The 17,238-nt window shown below is 43.3% G+C and overlaps 3 protein-coding genes across 7 annotated transcripts in view; 2 read left to right on the top strand and 1 right to left on the bottom strand.

The window, feature by feature from the left end:
• LOC114767468 (cytochrome P450 2F2-like) lies at positions 1 to 12,891 on the bottom strand. Of its 3 annotated transcripts, none has more exons than XM_028959302.1 (13): positions 12,637 to 12,891; positions 9,486 to 9,572; positions 8,261 to 8,331; positions 4,569 to 4,709; positions 3,420 to 3,623; positions 3,089 to 3,251; positions 2,830 to 2,982; positions 2,498 to 2,658; positions 1,439 to 1,612; positions 1,223 to 1,358; positions 952 to 1,139; positions 702 to 843; positions 1 to 601 (listed from the first exon to the last, which is right to left on the bottom strand). In XM_028959302.1, the coding sequence occupies exons 3-13, from the start codon at positions 8,291 to 8,293 to the stop codon at positions 408 to 410; spliced, it is 1,689 nt and encodes a 562-aa protein (XP_028815135.1). In that variant the 5' UTR covers positions 8,294 to 8,331; positions 9,486 to 9,572; positions 12,637 to 12,891; the 3' UTR covers positions 1 to 407. The 3 variants fall into 3 exon arrangements, with proteins under 3 accessions (XP_028815135.1, XP_028815136.1, XP_028815137.1); XM_028959303.1 differs by having other exon boundaries at positions 3,420 to 3,515; XM_028959304.1 differs by lacking the exon at positions 8,261 to 8,331.
• Positions 5,262 to 11,465, top strand: e2f4 (E2F transcription factor 4). Its single transcript, XM_028959306.1, has 10 exons — positions 5,262 to 5,669; positions 6,341 to 6,450; positions 6,583 to 6,744; positions 7,016 to 7,059; positions 7,145 to 7,209; positions 7,995 to 8,265; positions 9,162 to 9,290; positions 9,381 to 9,428; positions 9,514 to 9,558; positions 9,696 to 11,465. The coding sequence occupies exons 1-10, from the start codon at positions 5,514 to 5,516 to the stop codon at positions 9,809 to 9,811; spliced, it is 1,146 nt and encodes a 381-aa protein (XP_028815139.1). The 5' UTR covers positions 5,262 to 5,513; the 3' UTR covers positions 9,812 to 11,465.
• The window catches only part of elmo3 (engulfment and cell motility 3), a 13,172-nt gene continuing 8,113 nt past the window's right edge, over positions 12,180 to 17,238 (top strand). The window contains exons 1-10 of one of the 3 annotated variants that reach the window (XM_028959298.1): positions 12,180 to 12,353; positions 13,962 to 14,126; positions 14,362 to 14,472; positions 15,437 to 15,477; positions 15,565 to 15,637; positions 15,822 to 15,872; positions 15,959 to 16,128; positions 16,320 to 16,419; positions 16,531 to 16,682; positions 16,975 to 17,053. In XM_028959298.1, the coding sequence (XP_028815131.1) occupies positions 14,395 to 14,472; positions 15,437 to 15,477; positions 15,565 to 15,637; positions 15,822 to 15,872; positions 15,959 to 16,128; positions 16,320 to 16,419; positions 16,531 to 16,682; positions 16,975 to 17,053 (744 nt within the window). In that variant the 5' untranslated portion in view covers positions 12,180 to 12,353; positions 13,962 to 14,126; positions 14,362 to 14,394. Of the gene's footprint in view, positions 12,354 to 12,651; positions 13,859 to 13,961; positions 14,127 to 14,361; positions 14,473 to 15,436; positions 15,478 to 15,564; positions 15,638 to 15,821; positions 15,873 to 15,958; positions 16,129 to 16,319; positions 16,420 to 16,530; positions 16,683 to 16,974; positions 17,054 to 17,238 lie in introns of those variants that run through there. The other 2 variants (XM_028959299.1, XM_028959297.1) reach the window with 2 other exon arrangements.

Here is a 17,238-nt window from a genome sequence, read left to right as displayed (position 1 = left end):
TGTAGGATCAGCGGTGGGTTTCTTTAGGATTGGAAGAACCCTGGCTGATTTAAAGGCAGATGGTACATGGCCAGATGTGATTGAGCTGTTTATGATATAAGAAATGAAAGGGATGAGGTCAGTAGAGATGGTTTAGATCATTGCGGATTAGATCTAGTGGACAGGTGGTTGGATTGCCTTTCGATATAATTTGATGATTTAATCTGATGTGATTTTAGAAAACAAATTTAGAGTAATTCTAGAATCACTTATAGAATCATTTATATTCACATGTTACAAAAGTCTTAACGATATTCATTTTTTTGTTTAAATCAATTAAATGTCTTAATAACATCTGCCAATTTCTTCTTCTACTTTAATTTCAGTTCAGAGTCTAAAACTGTTCAGATTATGTCCAGAGACAGTTTTCAGTTTAATTTATTGTTTCTTAGCTTCACACTTATTTTATATGGCCTGGGTGACATGGTGACCCCAAAAACAGGGGTATAGTCAGGTTCACCTGCATCCTCAGGCCAAACAAACTTAAAGCGCTGCAGCAGACAGACCAAGATCAGGAAGAGCTCCATACGAGCCAAACCCTCTCCTAGACACATGCGGGGTCCTAAAAACACAGAAAACATCATTAGAGATCATTATTTATAGTAAAAAAATGGAAACTGAATTCTACAGCATCACTATAATTACTTAAACAGATGTCTTACCAACAGAAAAGGGCACGAAGGCCTCAGGCTTCACAAACTGGCCCTGATCATCCAAGAAATTGGAAGGGTTGAATTCATGTGGAAACTTCCACTGATTCTCCTGTTTCAGTGCTGAGGACAGGTTTGGAATGACCAGAGTCCCCTAAAGAATGATTTATGCAGATATCAGAGTAAAACTTTATTAGAAAACATTCTAACAGCAGAATATTCTTCTAACAACAATATATTTACAATCAAATCTAGTTCTTACCTTGGGGATGTTATATCCCATCAGCTCAGTGTCTGTGACTGTGCTGTGGAACACGCTGAGTGGTACAATGTCTCCGACTCGCTGTGACTCGTGGATTACTGCCTGGACATAGGGCATCTTGTGTCTATCCTCAAACGAGGGACACTTGTTGTCCTGAAGGACCTCATCAATCTCCTGCTGGCACCTCTCTGAACACAAAAGGTCACCGAGGACTGTGGTTCCCTAGAAATATTTTACTTAATATCAGAAACAGTCACTGCAAGAGACCCACCTTGAACGTCTGGATGGGTTGACAGGTAGAGGAACGCTGTGAGGAGGGTGTTGGAGGTGGTATCAGTTCCAGCAAAATGCAGGTCCAAAATATACATGACAAGCTGGGACTCATGAAAAGACCCATCATCTCCTCTCTGAAATCAGCAGCATGATGAAGTTCACTAAAAGTTCAACAGATCTACACTCTAAATATTTCAGAGGGTCTCATTCACACCTTCTCCAGTTCATCCAGGTAGCAGTCTATGAAGTCCCTGGGCTCTCCTGGGGTTCTGGTCTTTTTATGCTCACTGATCATGTTATTGGCCATTTTCTTTAATATATCTGTATTTCTAAATGCTCTTCTGAATGGCAGAGGCAAACACCTTAACATGGGGAATGTGTCATAAATCTGTAGAAAAATGTTATAGTCATGCTTTTACTGATTAAGGAATTAATTACAATTAACCAAAAATATAAGTTTAGCACTTTTGTTTTTGCTCCCGTTTTTCATGAGTTCAAAGATCTGAAACATTTTCTGCATCCACAAAGGACCCATTACTTCACAAATTGGTGTAAATCTGTGTAAGTGAGCACTTCTCCTTTGCCGAGATAACCCATCCCACGTCACAGGTTTGGCATAACAAGGTGCTGATTATACAGCATGAATATTGCACAGCTGCCTTAGTCTGCCCACAATAAAAGGCCACTTCGAAATGTGCAGATTCATCACACAGCACAATGACACAGATGTTGAAGCTTTCAAGGAAACGTGCAATTGGCATGCTGATTGTAGGAGTGTCTACCAGAGCTGGATCTACGAAATCCTGAGGCCCATTGTTGTGCATGATAAGGATCTGTACACAATCCTAGTTTGTTCATGGCGAGAACAACTCACCAGACACGTCACGCATTGAGCATGTTTACAACAGTGTCTTAATACGGGTACAACAGGCCATTGCAGTTCCTGACAATATTCAGCAACTATTGAGGAGGAGTGGACCAACATTCCACAGGCCACAATCAACAACCTGATCAACTCTATGAGATGGAGATGTGTTGAACTGCATGAGGCAAATGGTTGCAACACCAGATACTGACTGGTTTTCTGACCCCTGTTTTGTCAGCAATATTTCAGAGTATTGGGTCTTTATTTGTGTATGTAGAAAATGTTTAATATTTAAATGTTCGTATTTTTGTTCACAGTATGTATTAATACGTGATAGTTGCATTTTATGAATTCACCTTCCAATTATTAATATTATTAGCTTAACATGAAATGGTTTTAATGTATTACCATTGCCCAAGGACCATTGGCAATCTTGGCATTTTCAGTAAACATGGAGATTAAAGACACAAGGAATGAATCTTCATAATCATAACGGACTCCAAACAGTATAGAGCAGATAATATTTGATCCAGCCTTGTGGAACAAGGTTTGTGGGCTCATGGATTGTCCTGTTTACAAAGATGATATATTAATAATAATGTCATAAAATATTTACATGCAGCATTCCTTCATTTAAAATACCATTAGTTCATTAATGAACTATGCCAATACGAAAAACATGACTAATTGCATTGCTTCATTATTCATTTATTAACGTGAGAATTAATTGAATTTCTTACCAACACTTTTTTCTAAACAGGTAGTGATGTGTGAAACCTCTCCCAATATCCGCTGCTCCATTGACTGTTTTCCCAGGCCAAAGTTCCTCAGGGTCATGAGCGCAAAGCGCCGATGATCTTTCCAGCTCGGCCCGTAGTTAGCCAGGATGACGCCTGTAGCATGTGAATACATATATACATTTATAATTATTCTATACATGTAGTTTAACATGCAGTTCATTAAGCATTAAGCTCACAGTCCCGGTGATGTGCTGCTTACCCTTGTTCTCGGTAACATGGCTGATAAGTAAATCAAGGGGTCGCCCAGAAAAGTCTCCAGCCTTATTCACCAGCGCCTCTTTGATGCTTTCCACCCCGGTGAGAACAACGGCTGGCTTCGACCCAATGAAAAAACTGAAAACCTTCCCATACTGCTTTGAAAGCTGTGGACACAAGAACACATTACATTATCAAGGTGTTCCTTTACTTTTCAACTCTACTGGACTGCGGTGAGAAATTAGCAATGGGAAATATTTGTATTATTAATAGAGATTCATTAAGTACAACTAGTACATTTAAATTTTTTTTTTATTTATTCAGGATCACATTACCCTCTCAAAATCTTTCATAGGATTGGCGAGGCTCAGTTGCAGCAGGTTCCCAAATAATGGAAAGAGTCTGGGTCCTGGTGGGAAGTTTCTTGGCCTCTGGGTCCGGAGGAGGAAGAAGAGGAGGCTGAAGCATATCCAGAGTAGAACCAGCGAGCCCACCATGATGAATGCGGCTGCACTGTTCTGCACCTTTGGCTTTATGCGCTTGATAAACATCAGCACAAAAGGGAGTGGCTTGTGATTTATTCCTGCGTTCTTAATGTTTCTGTGAGGTTTGTTTTTCCCATGGCAAAAATTTCACAAAACACTGTCCATGTTTTCCAAGTTCAGGAAATGAGCACTAAATTGGCACTAGGAGGGAAAGAGTCACTGCAACTAAAATGAACTAATTTACTGTGCAGGACTTTGAACAGTCTTATCTAGGCAACAGTTCAGTAAACACGGCTGCTGTAAATTTGACCTTTAATACATAAAAACAAAAAAACCCAATACAATAAATTGTTATATGAAGAGTTATATTGGATAGTTAATGTTAAAATGTATTAGAAATCTATATCAAGAAGGTACACGCTGAATACATGAGGTCATCTCCTTTCCTGTGACAGTAACACTTGTTGAAACAAAGATCTTATTGCCATATGTACAGAGTACAATGAAGTTCTCACGTGAATCCAGTAAATTACTATTTTAATGGTGCCATTTCACAATAAACTAATACTGTAAATGAGCAATTCAAGTGACTATGCAAAGACATGGGGGAGCTTGGGAGACATTCGGAATCACAATTACTTAATGTTAAATGCATAGGCAATATGTTTCCAGCCATTTGCATCCCTCAAAGTAATACAATTAAATATATTGGGTGAATAAGAAGAATGCAATACTACAAAATACAAAAAAAAAAAATCTATTTTTAAAGGAAATGCACAATACACACTCCAGGTAACACAAAAAAGAGTGTAGTGTATCGGATGTTTAAGATTAGACCAAATTAGTATTGTGGATGTGGAGCAGGATGCAATAAGCGACAGATCACTGATAATATGGGGATCATTGGGTGATGGCTTGAGGGACGAAATTGTTTCAGGCTCCATGGGAGGAGATCAGAAAAGGGTACAAAGATGGCAGATAGAGACATATCTTACATACCTCCAGGGTTGTGCTTGGACCTTGTGCATGCAGACTTTGCATGCTCTCCCTGTATTGGTGTGGGATTCCTCCAGGTTCTCGGGTTTCCACTAGGTGAAGTGGAATTTTCTGTAGGTTTGGGTGTGTAAGTGTACCACGACCCTGAGTGGGGATTAATGGAAAAGAATTTGAGGAAAATGAGGGAGTTAATGTATTTATTGTGTTATGGTAGCAGTTATTGTGTAAGGTAGCAGTGCAACACCTTCTTCAGTACCACAACCTACCCACTTAGTAATCATAATATGAAAGAGAAGTGATTGTCATTATGAGACACTGCAGCACAGCACACGGTGACACCATGAAATGTGTCCTCTGCTTTTAACCCATCACCCTTGGTGAGCAGTGGGCAGCCATGACAAGCGCCCGGCGAGCAGTGTGTGGGGACGGTACTTTGCTCAGTGGCGCCTTGGCATTTAGGGATTCGAACCGGCAACCATCTGATTACAGGGCCACTTCCTTAAGGGCTAGGCCACCACTGCCCCATATGTGAGGCCTGATGAAAGTAATGGTTGCGAACAAAAGTTTTCTACGTGAGTAAATGCAAGCACTGTAAAGCACGTGGTGGAGCGGTCTAATGGGCGTGCGGGTGGCGCCCTCTAACGGCGCTTTTGTTGAACTGCTACTGATGCGCTTGCTCAGTGCATCCCATGATGCCTCGCGAGTCCAACGGCTTCAGTCATTCAAGTCTGTGTACGCGTCTCCTGTTGATACTGTAACTTCCATCTGGATCTTCCTCCCGAGCGGACCGGACTCGCCCACGTCGGTCTCGCTGGCCCGCGTCCCGCGCCTCGGTGGCTGCGACCGCGTTTCGGGGGGACTTCGGCCGAGGCGGCAGCCCGACGGGACTGAAGCGGGACGGAAATAGGCGAGAGACGGTGCCCGAACCGGACTGCGGGTTTAAAACGGATGGATCTAGAGCCCTGTAGAACCGACCCGGGGGCGATGGGCGACTCGATTCACCCGCAGACCCCCAGCAGGCACGAGAAGAGCCTCGGGCTTCTCACCACCAAATTTGTCACCCTGCTCCAGGAGGCTAAGGACGGCGTGTTGGACCTCAAGGCAGTAAGCATGGCAGTCTTTGTTATTTGCTAACACAGCTAGCCGGTTAGCTGCCCCGGAGCCGCCGAATGTCAACAAAGCGGCACAAGTTATGTCGCTGCTTTGCCAGAAGCAGCGAACTAATAAGTCGCTCGTCCTCCAAAAGTTACGAAGCCCTCAGAGTTTTAGGCGACTGAAGTTTTTTTTTTAATTTTTTTTACTGAACTGTGTCAAAGTTCCTAGCCCCGTTTTCAGCCAGCACCGCGAGAGTTAACCTCGCGTTTGCAAATTGGATCGGACGCGAGCAGAAATATCCGTGCGACGTTGTCCTGTCGCGCCGATGCGGCGATTCAAAGGGCCGCGGGCACCGCGGCGCTGCTGCCGGCGAGCCGGCGTTCATTACAGCGGCCAGCCAATCAGCGGCCTCGGAGCCCGGCATTTGCATGGAGAACCGAGTCGACCTGACGGGTCCGAGCGGACTTACCCGGACGTCGGTCGGGACGCGTTAGGGTGGGGAAAAAAAGACTTCAGACGACTGGCCTTTAGATGCGGGGGCCGTGTGAAGGTCGCCTGTGGGTCGAAGGTTACAGAGGAAAATGCAGCAAGAATGGATGGTTTTGAACCTGCGGCACATGTGTGCCACGCCTGCATTTGTGCATCATGTCCCCTGTCCCTCGTTTGTGCCTGTTCTGTAGGCTGCAGATACGCTGGCCGTCAGACAGAAGCGGCGCATCTACGACATCACCAATGTTTTGGAAGGCATTGGGCTGATCGAGAAGAAGTCGAAAAACAGCATCCAGTGGAAGTGAGTTAGCTTCTCTGAAAATCATTCCAATATCTTATCTGATAAAATAATAAAACCTATTTGCTCATTTAGAAATTGATTAATACGGCTTGCTAAATATTAAAGTGCTATAAACTTTTATAATTCCCTCAGGGGGGTTGGTCCAGGCTGCAACACGCGGGAGATTGCGGATAAGCTGATAGATCTTAAAGTGGAACTCGAGGATCTGGACCGGCGAGAACAGGAGCTGGACCAGCAGAGGATTTGGGTCCAGCAGAGCATCAAGAATGTTACAGATGACTCTCAAAACAGCCCATATCCTTCAGTTAAACTGAGCTGCCCAGGCCTTTTCTATTCTTAATATGTGAAATAATTTATAGTTATTTCAGCTTCCTCCATTCCTGACTCTCTTGAGTAGGTGGGTAATATGAAATAGAAGACATTAAAAAAAAATAATAATTTGTATATATGCACTGAGCATGCAAAAACACTCTAGTTCTGTCTCATGCAGAAGTGCATGTGGTGTACAGTGGTTCATGTCTGATGATGTATTTAAAGAGTATGTTGGGCCTTGACAAACATGCACTCTGGCTTATGTGACACACCAAGACCTCTGCAGCTGCTTTAAAGGTGAGTGGTTGGTGGCCATTAAACATTAACAGCCTCTTTCTCCAGTGATCAAACTGGTTTTATATGTTTTTTCATGCTCTTGTAGGTGACACACTTCTTGCAATACGGGCACCTTCCGGCACACAACTGGAGGTGCCGATACCGGAGTCTGTAAGTGTTTTTAGTTCAATTCAATCACTGTGTCAATCTAAAACTCATATAATTATGTAAATACTGTAATCACCATTTTAAACTGACGACTTGGATGGGTTTTTTGTCCCAGCAGCTGATCATTATATTAAGTGTATTATTACCTTAAAGCGTGGAATAAATAGCTGCGTTTCCATTTCAGAGATACTCTAAATGTTGATAATACACAATAGCAAAATTATAGCATTTCCATTCAGTGACGTTTTGCAACAAAAATAAAGATTTTACAGATTTCACCTAGAAACTGTTTATTGCGCTATATTTTTTTGATGTCGTAAGGACATACCGTGACATTTAATTTAGAATGTCATGTGACCGCTATATGAGGGGAACATTTCCAGTTTCATGAAAAATTTACCTGAAACTCCACCTAATCTGATAAATGGAAGTTGCCGTTTCCATTAGTATTTTCTGTCACCAGTTGCACAGTTTTAGGGTTAATAGAAGTTAGCTTCCCCTCAGTTTTCAATAATATTAGAACTTTCTTAAAGATTGGCAAGATTGCTATCAATATTAAGCTAATTTAATGTAAATGCTCAAGATTCAACACATTTTATCCCCCTAGAAAATTTTTATTTCACTTGGTGTATGTATAGCGTCGTTATAACACATAATGTCCCATTTCTAAATCTTTGTTTTTAATCATTCAGTCCTTTTACCTAATTGCAGGTTGAATTCTGTTGTTTACTGTGTAGCTCACTGCTGCCCCCCAGTGTCTCAGATTATGAACACTGTCTCCTGTTCAGGTGGTCAATGGACAGAAAAAGTACCAGATCCACTTGAAGAGCAGCACAGGGCCAATTGAGGTTCTTCTAGTGAACAAAGACCCATCGAGTGCCTCTCCAGTGGTGCTGCCTGTCCCACCACCTGAGGACATTCTCCGAAACCTACCAGCACCTGTCGTAGTGTCCCTTCCGACAGAAGACCGCAGTTTTCAGCCCCCACCTCCCATCAGCACAGACACATCCACACCTGCCAACACACCCACTTCTGCCAACTCAGCACCGCCTACCTCAGGTCTGTGCTGTCCTGCTCCATTCTTCATTTTTATGTGAATGGTCAACTCCAGAGCACTTTATAAGGCTAGACAGAAAACAAGGGCATATTTATATTATATTTCGATGCCATGATGATAACTGATTACATGTGTTGCCTTTTTTTAAGAGACTCTTGATAGTTACTTTAATAAAATTATTGTTAAACTCTACTACTTCAGTGTTTAAGGATCTGTTCTGGATTCTTTCTTTCTGACTGGAGCAAGACGGACACCACGCAACATGTCTCACGTCTTCTCATGGGACAGGCCAATTTAGAAATATTGTTTGTTAAGGCAGTGCTATATGTAATACATAAGTTACATATGGCAGTGACAAAGGTCCGAGTGAGAATTGGGCCAGACAGCAGCTCAAGATCAACACCTTTTGGTGTCTCAGACGCGTATCATTTTGTTTCTTGTTGTGAAAAGATGCGTATTATTCTGCATAACATTGCAACTCTACAAAACCTCCCTAAAAGATATGGGGAGAGTTATAAAGTGACAGACTAGAGCTCCCCTACTGAAAAAAGGAAATGACAGAAAGAGACCAAAACACCCCCAACGTGAGTCTAAAATCTGAGGCAGTGGTTGGCCTGGCGGGTAAGGAAACTGACCTGTAATCGGGGGGAGAGCTCTCCGGGGGAGCTTTCATGGCTGCCCACTACTCGCCAAGGGTGATTGGTTAAATTGGTTTTGATTGGTTAAATGCACACATTTCTTTATGCTGTAGTGTTTCACAATGACAAAGACTTCATTTTTCATTGAAAATTGATAACCTCGTTTAATTTGTATTATTAAGCCCTCTGAATAAATGGACTCTTGGCTGTTGAGTGACAGAACTCCCCAGTAACTCTACTGTGCCACTCTTTGCCCTCAGACCTGCCATCCAATCCCACGCCTGCAGTGGATACACAGCCTCTGGAGTCCTCTGCCTCATTAGACAGCAGTTCCTCTGTCCCCGCCTCCACCGCAGACTTTGAGCCGATCAAGTCGGAACCCTCAGACTGTAAGTTGTTACCGCACATGCAGTGTGTGTATGAGAAAGGTTGTGAGTAGACACTTGAAACATTTTGTTTTTTTCCCCACTAATTTCTAGTGTTGGACTTTCCCAAAGAACTGTCTGAAATGTTTGACCCAACTAAAGGTAAATGTAAACACAGATGACTGACAGGTCAATGGATGAAAATGTAAACCCACTAACCACGTGGTGTGAAACTTCTCTTGTGCAGAAATCATGAGCACAGATCTTCTGGAGGAGTTGATGTCTTCAGAGGGTAGGTTGCTGTGCCTCAGAGAAACAGAGACAAAAGAAGCATATTTAAAGATTATCAGTGTATGGGGTGGGTGGGTGAATGGGTGGGTGTGCGAAACAGAACTGAGTGTCCAGAATGCCTTTCCTGTGTTTTTGCAGTGTTTTCTCCACTCCTTCGCCTCTCCCCTCCTCCAAGTGACTATGATTACACCTACAACCTGGATGAATCAGAAGGTCTCTGCGACCTGTTTGATGTTCCTGCCATCAACCTTTGACCTCTGAATTGTATCAGTTGGTGTTTTTGTATTTTTCTGCTTTTTACAGGGAAAAAAAAAGTAATTCTATTTGGACTTGTATATAATAATCTGATTTGTGAGTATATAAAGTTTGTTTTTACTTCTGTCCAATTTCAAACCCACAAATTGTTCTAAAAAGTTACAGCAGATGTGTCTCAAAATAGCCTTAGTTGTACACAACATATCTTCCCCTTTAGTGTCTCACACACATTATGTATATATATATATGTCATTGGTCACATCTGTTTTTGGCATGGCCATTTCCAGGCCAAGTGACAAGAACCTAGCACAGTGCCCGAACAACTGAAAACCCCAAAACCATGTACCTCCCACACACTCGCTTCTTTTCTGTAAAGTACCCATGAAACTCCCTGTCTGTAATCATCATGTCCTCCACACTGCCCAAATATCTTTGTTGTTTTTTTTTTGGCAAAAGCGTATGCTTGTCTGTCTCTCAATGACTTATCCTGAAGGTGTATTTAATTACTATTTGACTGTTGTTTTCCAATGTCTCTTAACCTCCATTAACCCCTTGCGTTCAAGGTTTTACTCTCACAATCAGATGGTAACTGCACTTATGCTCAGTGCGCAACTTTTGACGGATGGAGTCACGAGAACCTAACACGACAATGTCTGTTACATACTGACATAAAGTGCACGTGTGCGGCGACACGGACAAACTGGGCTACGTGAAGTGCAAAAAGTATTTGTCTCATAACCCTGCCGTGCCCCATGTACCCGATCTGACACTTCTTATTCCATGAGATGAATGTGATATTACAGAACAGACAAACTAGGTTTGATAGGATGAATTTATGTATTGCTGTTTTACATAATCTTAGCGTTTACAACTTTGGCTTTTCAAGGGACAAATAGTCTGAATCAGTGTTTTTAATTCATGGAACAGCAACAAAAGCCGATCAAAATGCTGTTCTCCAAATGCTAAAATTAAAATGTCGTTACGAATACTAATCAAATGAATTATTACTGCATTTGGCAGAGAGGTAGCATTTTTTTCAGTATGGAATTCAACAGTTAATATAATGGATATCCGAAAGATTTCCTAATTCTCCCCAAGACTCTATTGCATGAGAATTTATGGCTGTGTGATAAGTAGCTTGTCTGGGTAGCCATGGAACATTTTCAGTGGGTGCACATTCAATGGTTGGATTTATTGTCTGAACGAAATACCTCTGGTGTAGTAAACACAGAAGTGTAAAAAAAAACAACAACAACATTGATTTTGTAAATATTAACGGGTTGACATTTTGTGTTTTGTTTTCAAATGCTTCTTAATATGTACAGAAAAGATATATCCCAGAGGCACTGCTGTGCTTCGATACAGAAAGCCTGTACTGTTTATTTTTTTATCTCTTGGATATGGCAACTTGTTTTTTTTTTTTTTAAACTACCCCAAAATTGACATTAATTTTGAAATGTTCCCAACATTGCACTTTAAGGGGATATTCAACCTGGCCATTTAGCCGCCCCATGCATTTAACTCCATGATAACTGGCTTGTTTTGAATTTATTCCTGAACTCAGGAGCATTATCAGTGTTGGGTGATACCAGTTAATTTAAATTGTTTCCAGGCCTAACCTCATGGCATTAATATTTTCCACAAGGACAAATAAACAACATACTTTGTAAAGTGCTGTTTACTGACTTGATCATGATTCATTAAAGTTATTATTAGTTATTACAAATCTCTCTTGCAACAAAGACTGTAGTGTGTTACTCGGCTATGGTTGCATAGTAAATTATTGGTAAAAAGGCAGACAGAAGAGCTGATCTATTAAATAAAACCTTTATTTAACCAGGTTCAATCTGATTTGAGATTTAATTACAAAATTTTAAAGGACTGGCCAAGAAATTATATTTAAATGATCAATCACAAGACAAAAGGGCAATGATATCAGAGTTTAAGGTGAAAGTGACCTCAATTTGCGAGCATTCTATTAATAGAAGCTGGGTTAGACACTGTAGCTTGAGAGATTTCTGTAAATCATTCCAAGCAGAAGGTGCAACAAAACATAAATCCCTCCTAGAGGCACATTGAATAAAAAAAATCTATATAAAATTTACTTTTGTAAAATGTACAGTGACGAGTGAGGGTGTGGTAGTAGCCACACTCGCCTATGAACCAGAAGACCCAGGTTCAAATCCCACTTACTACCATTGTGTCCCTGAGCAGGACACTTGACCCTAAGTCCCTGTAACTACTGATTGTAAGTCGCTCTGGACAAGGGCGTCTGGTAAATGCCGTAAATTTAAATGTAAAAAAAAATCATCCGCATCTCGAGTTCGTGTTTATAACCTGTCGGAACTTCGGTCTCCTCTTCTGTCCTACAGGCGGCGGCTGGAGCTCAAGCTCTCAACCCGGAACTGCGGGATGAGGGGGGTGGGGGGTCAATTAGGCGACTTCAGAAAGTTCCACATCTGCCCCCCAGTCCCGGGGAACATCCGCGTATTAACTTGTCGCGGTTTCCGACGCGAGGCGGACGCGGACGACCGGGAACAGGTACGGTGCTTCGCGCGAAAGAGAAAAGCCGCGGTTCGCCGCTCTTTCCGCGGCTCGGCCGAGCGCACGGTGCGCTGTCGCGCTGCGAGTTAAACGGTGTCCCCGGGACCGCGAGTCGGGTGTCTCCTCGGCGCGACATGGCTCCTGTGCGTGGGCGACCCGCGCAGTAACCCGTGTTCGTGCGGGTCGGGTGCCAAATAGTGAGCCGTCCGATAAAGCAGCGCTCCCGGACGTCTGAGGGGAAACGCCGCGTTAGTCTGGGTCGTAAGGGGGGGCTCGGTACCTGTGAACCGGTCCACGCACTGCGCCTCCGAGAAGAGGTGTCACGCGTGGGTTCACCGTCTAGATTTTCACGCGGCCCCAGAGCCTGTTTGTGGCAGCTGGAGACCGCAGGGTTCGCCAATTTCCGTTCCGCAAAAGCAACGTGCGTGTTCGTATTCGCTCCCCGCTGCGGGAGGAGGGTGCTGTCTGGGCGCCCACTTGGGCCCGGTGCATGCTGGGACATGCTGGGACTGGAAAACGCATTCCTGGTTCTCAGTTACTTTTGGGCCGGTTGAAGTGCAGTGATGGAGCCGCCTGGGTCAGGAGCAGGATTTTCGCTTTTTTTAAGAATCCAGAAAAGCCCTGCAGTTTGTTGCCGATACGTAAAATAAGCTGGTTTCAGTGTAAAAGGAAGATATTTGAGTACAGCAACACTGGGATATGGGCTGATATTGGGGAAAGAAAGTGAAGTGATTTGTCATTGTGAAACACTGCAGCACAACACACTGTGACACAATGAAATGCGTCCTCTGCATTTAACAATCACCCTTAGTGAGCAGTGGGCAGCCATGACAGGCGCCCAGGGAGCAGTGTGTGGGGACGGTGCTTTACTCTGTGGCACCTTAGGATTTGAACCAGCAACCTTTCGACTACGGGTCCCTTTCCTTACCCACTAGGCCACCACTTACTTACTTATTCACTTTGCACAGAACCATATCAGTTCTGTGAGATGAAGAGAGTGGAGTTTAGACCGTTTACAACAGTTCTGCAGAACTGGCATAACCATGAAAACGAGAATCTGCGCTTCACCCCTTTTTCTGTGTCTTAATAAACTGAAACTGAACTGTAAGAAATGAATATGTAAGTATAGAGTGTTCAGTTTTTCCGCTCGGATAAATGCAGTTTCAAGTTCATTGGAATTCAGATTCAAGCAAAAACATTCGGATTTTTTTTACGGCAATGATTCAAACTGCAATTCAGATACTACTGGCCCAAATATTAGCCCATTCTGACATTTTCATTACAGGATCTTAGTAAAATTCAAGTTATTCCCTAGAGCAGTGGCTATAATTGGAATGGCATGCTATTCAACACCAAACCTTCTAGAGCTTCTTTAACTTCAGATTTGATCGAGTCATTTACACACTTCCTTTATAGTGTATAGTGTTATGCATGTGCTTTTCTAGACCCATTTTCCGCCACGTTCTGAGTTATACACCCTGGAACACATTCATGCATTTTGAGTAAGTCAGTTCCTAAATAATAACATTTCAGCTTTCTTTCTCTTTTTCCCCAACCTTACTTTCTCTTTATGCCTCTTGTCTGCCTCAAATCGCATGAACGCAGACAGAGATTTCCTCTCCATCTCCCAGATGGGAGTCCCAAAGGGGGAGAATGAGACATGGCTCCTTTACAGCATATGGAAACATTCACGCCTGTAGCACTATTCAGCCAAAAAAAAAAAAAAAGAAACAGCTGAACTAGTGTGTGCTTCTCTACAAGGTTGATTCAGTAAGTGCAGTTAATGTCATATTGCCCACATAGGCACTAATTGTCAGTGTGTTTGGACTGGTGTACGTGTCTATGTTTTACAAAGAGGAACAGTGGGGTTGGGCAGAGCACTTGTGGAATTAAAAAGGCTGGAAATAGCTGCTGACTCAAAGCAGATAGTGTGTGCGCTTCATAGCGAAAGTGTGTGCGTGTGTAGACATGCGAAGGTCGTTGACTTGTTGCCATTCTGATTTAGTGTTGAAGGAGCCTCGGCACCCAAAGCTCCATCATGCCTCAGCAGAAGGACATTGTGAAGATTGCTATTCAGATGCCGGGGGCTTACCCTCAGCTCATCCAGCTGGACCAGGTAAGAGAAGGTCTCAAAACGTCTTATTTCTGTCTTCCTGAAGCTGAAACAGGACATGAAACTAAGTCTTGTCTTCTTGGGAAAAATACAACTTTGGCTTCTATGGTGGGTAAAAACATGGGTTGCAACATAGACAAACATAACTGACTATAAAAGGGCTGATAATGGACTATGTTCACTGAAAGTGAGAAGAAGTGGGTTGATGGTAATTCAGATAATCTCGGGTGAATTTGTCCCACGTACCTATTCTTTGGTAAACAGAGTTTGCATAGTCCTCACTCGCATGTGCTGAAATTGCTTTGGAAAGTAGGCTTATAGTGAGAATAGTCTTAAGATGTCAACTCAACTGGGTAGTGTTGGTCATTTTCCATGGAGAACATGCTAAGCTCCTGCAAAACCAGCAATTTTTCATTGCAAATGAAATAGATTACAACAGATAGATCTGTTTTGTGTTTTGCACATTGACATGTGGAGCATTTTTATATATTCTGCACTCTGGTCAGAATGAGCTTCAAGAATATGTTTTACACTATGGTACATATTGTAGTGTATGACGTTTTCCACGTTTGTGGTTTCTAGGATGTCATTTTGACTAATGTGTGTGCAGGTTATTACTGTCTGGGTTGAAAAGTCAACATTAAGCGCCGCGATGAACACCTCCAGTACATTTAATGTCCAAGTAATGGCTGACCGCCGGTCAGGCCACAAATTATAGTGCATTGATCGGTGTACCACAATACACCAAAATCCAGGGTTGGTTGACCACCGTGTCCACCACAAATGACAGGGTTTAGATGGAGATGTGGAAGCAACTTTTTTTTCTTTTTTTTTTTCATTTCGGAGATGTAAGGATTTGGGAGAACTCCATAGTCTCCGCTTTAATCCAGGATCTACACCGAAATCCCAACCTTTTTGTACAGCCTGCTAACTTATTTTCTCTCTCTTTTAAAAATTCCCCATGCAGAAAAAGCCTCTAAGCGCCGTCATAAAAGAAGTCTGCGATAAGTAAGTGTGTTTGCGTGCTTACTCGACAGTCGTGGTGTGTGCGCCTCACGTGGGGGGGGTTACGCATGTCTTTAAATGTATTCTTAGGTGGAATAAACCAGATCCCGAAAACTATGCCCTGCAGTATACAGACGGGGTCCAGTGCTACATCACCGAATCAGTGAGTTATTGCCATCCCGTGTGTGTTTGCCCGTCTGTGGCTTTGGTGTCACCGGAGTCTCTGTTGCACAGTCCCTGCTGCTTGACGTGGCAGCGGCGGTCCATCAGCAGCTGTGCGGGGCTGCGCTGTTTCTGTGTTGTGTTAAGCTCTTTTTTTTTTTTTTTTTTTTTTTTCCGACTTCTAGAACCGCGTAGACATAAAGAATGGCAGCATTCTCCGTCTGACTACTGCACCGGTGAGGCTCGGAGTCTATCTACTGTTATCTTACAACACGGTCAGTGGTTTCTGAATGGTGTGTGTGTGTGTGTGGTTGGTTTGCAGGGTCGCTGTGCAGAGGACCTGTACAAGGGCATTCAGAGCTCCGACTCGGGGGTTCGCTGCGACTCGCTGAAACTCCTGGCAGCCGTATCCACCGATATCACATTCGCCCAGGAGTTCATCAGCCGCGATGGGCACTCTCTACTGGTTCAGATCGTAGAAGGGGCCAGCGAGTGCGTTATTTTCACTGCCACTGAGCACAAGCCACGTGCTGTGCTGCAGTGTTTCACAATGACAATCACGTCACTTTCACTTTCAATCAACCCTCTTTTAAATTTGGAAATCGCTATATTTTGCACTGGGTGGCACGGTTGGTTGTACTGTTGTGTGAATGGGCTGTTTTTTTTGTGTGTGTTTGTGTCAGGGAACCACTGCTCATGACCCATGCACTGACCGGCTTCCTCGAGCTGATGGACCATGGGATAGTTTCTTGGGAAAATCTGTCATCTGTCTTCATTAAGAAGGTTGGAAGCGGTCACATGACGTCGCTGTCCTCTCCCCTCTGTCGCTGGCATGCGTGTGATGTTCCGGTTTGTTTCACTGGTGCTGTCTACCCCCCCCCGGTTCCCTCACAGGTTGCGTCTTTTGTGAACGCTAATGCCGTGGATGCGTCCATCCAGCAGGTGTCCCTGGCCATCCTGGAGAGCATGGTTCAGAGCAGCAGCAGCCTCTTCCCGCAGATCATGCAGGAGGTCTCCCTGGAGAGGCTCATCACGCTGCTGCAGGTGTAAGGAGAGACTGCTGCAAGGCTGGCACCCCATACTTTTAAATTTTTTTTATTCAGACTCGCCAAGAACTGGGCCACATCTCCATTATCTGCTTCTTAGTCCATGCATGATGGTGTGCGTGTGTGTGTGTGACAGAATATAACACGTTCACCACAGTTAAGCACTTTTTAGCTTCTGGTTATATGCTAAAACTGGCTCGGGTGCATAAAATATAACCCTATCAGAAGGATTTCATGTTGCTGCAGACTAAAAATTACCATCATGTTCATATTACTATTGCTTGATTAACAGCACAAACCTGCAGATTCAGACCAAAGCCATGGCCCTACTGGTGGCCCTACTACAGACAGCAGGAGACTCAGACAGACAGGTCAGTTTTTTTTTTTTCTTTCTCTGTGTGTTAATCTAAGACCCGGTTCACACGAGGATGCTTTCGGTTTCTAAAAAACCTGCGTTCACACAGGAGTGTTATCTGAAATGTTGTCATCCACACGGAGACAGAGCGAATGTTCCAAAAGCTGTTTTAACCCCCCTCCTCACCAGTAAGTAACTTCC

This window comes from Denticeps clupeoides, chromosome 17 (genome assembly GCF_900700375.1).
Source record: "Denticeps clupeoides chromosome 17, fDenClu1.1, whole genome shotgun sequence".
NCBI classification, from domain to species: domain Eukaryota; kingdom Metazoa; phylum Chordata; class Actinopteri; order Clupeiformes; family Denticipitidae; genus Denticeps; species Denticeps clupeoides.
This window is presented reverse-complemented; position numbering and strand designations above follow the sequence as displayed.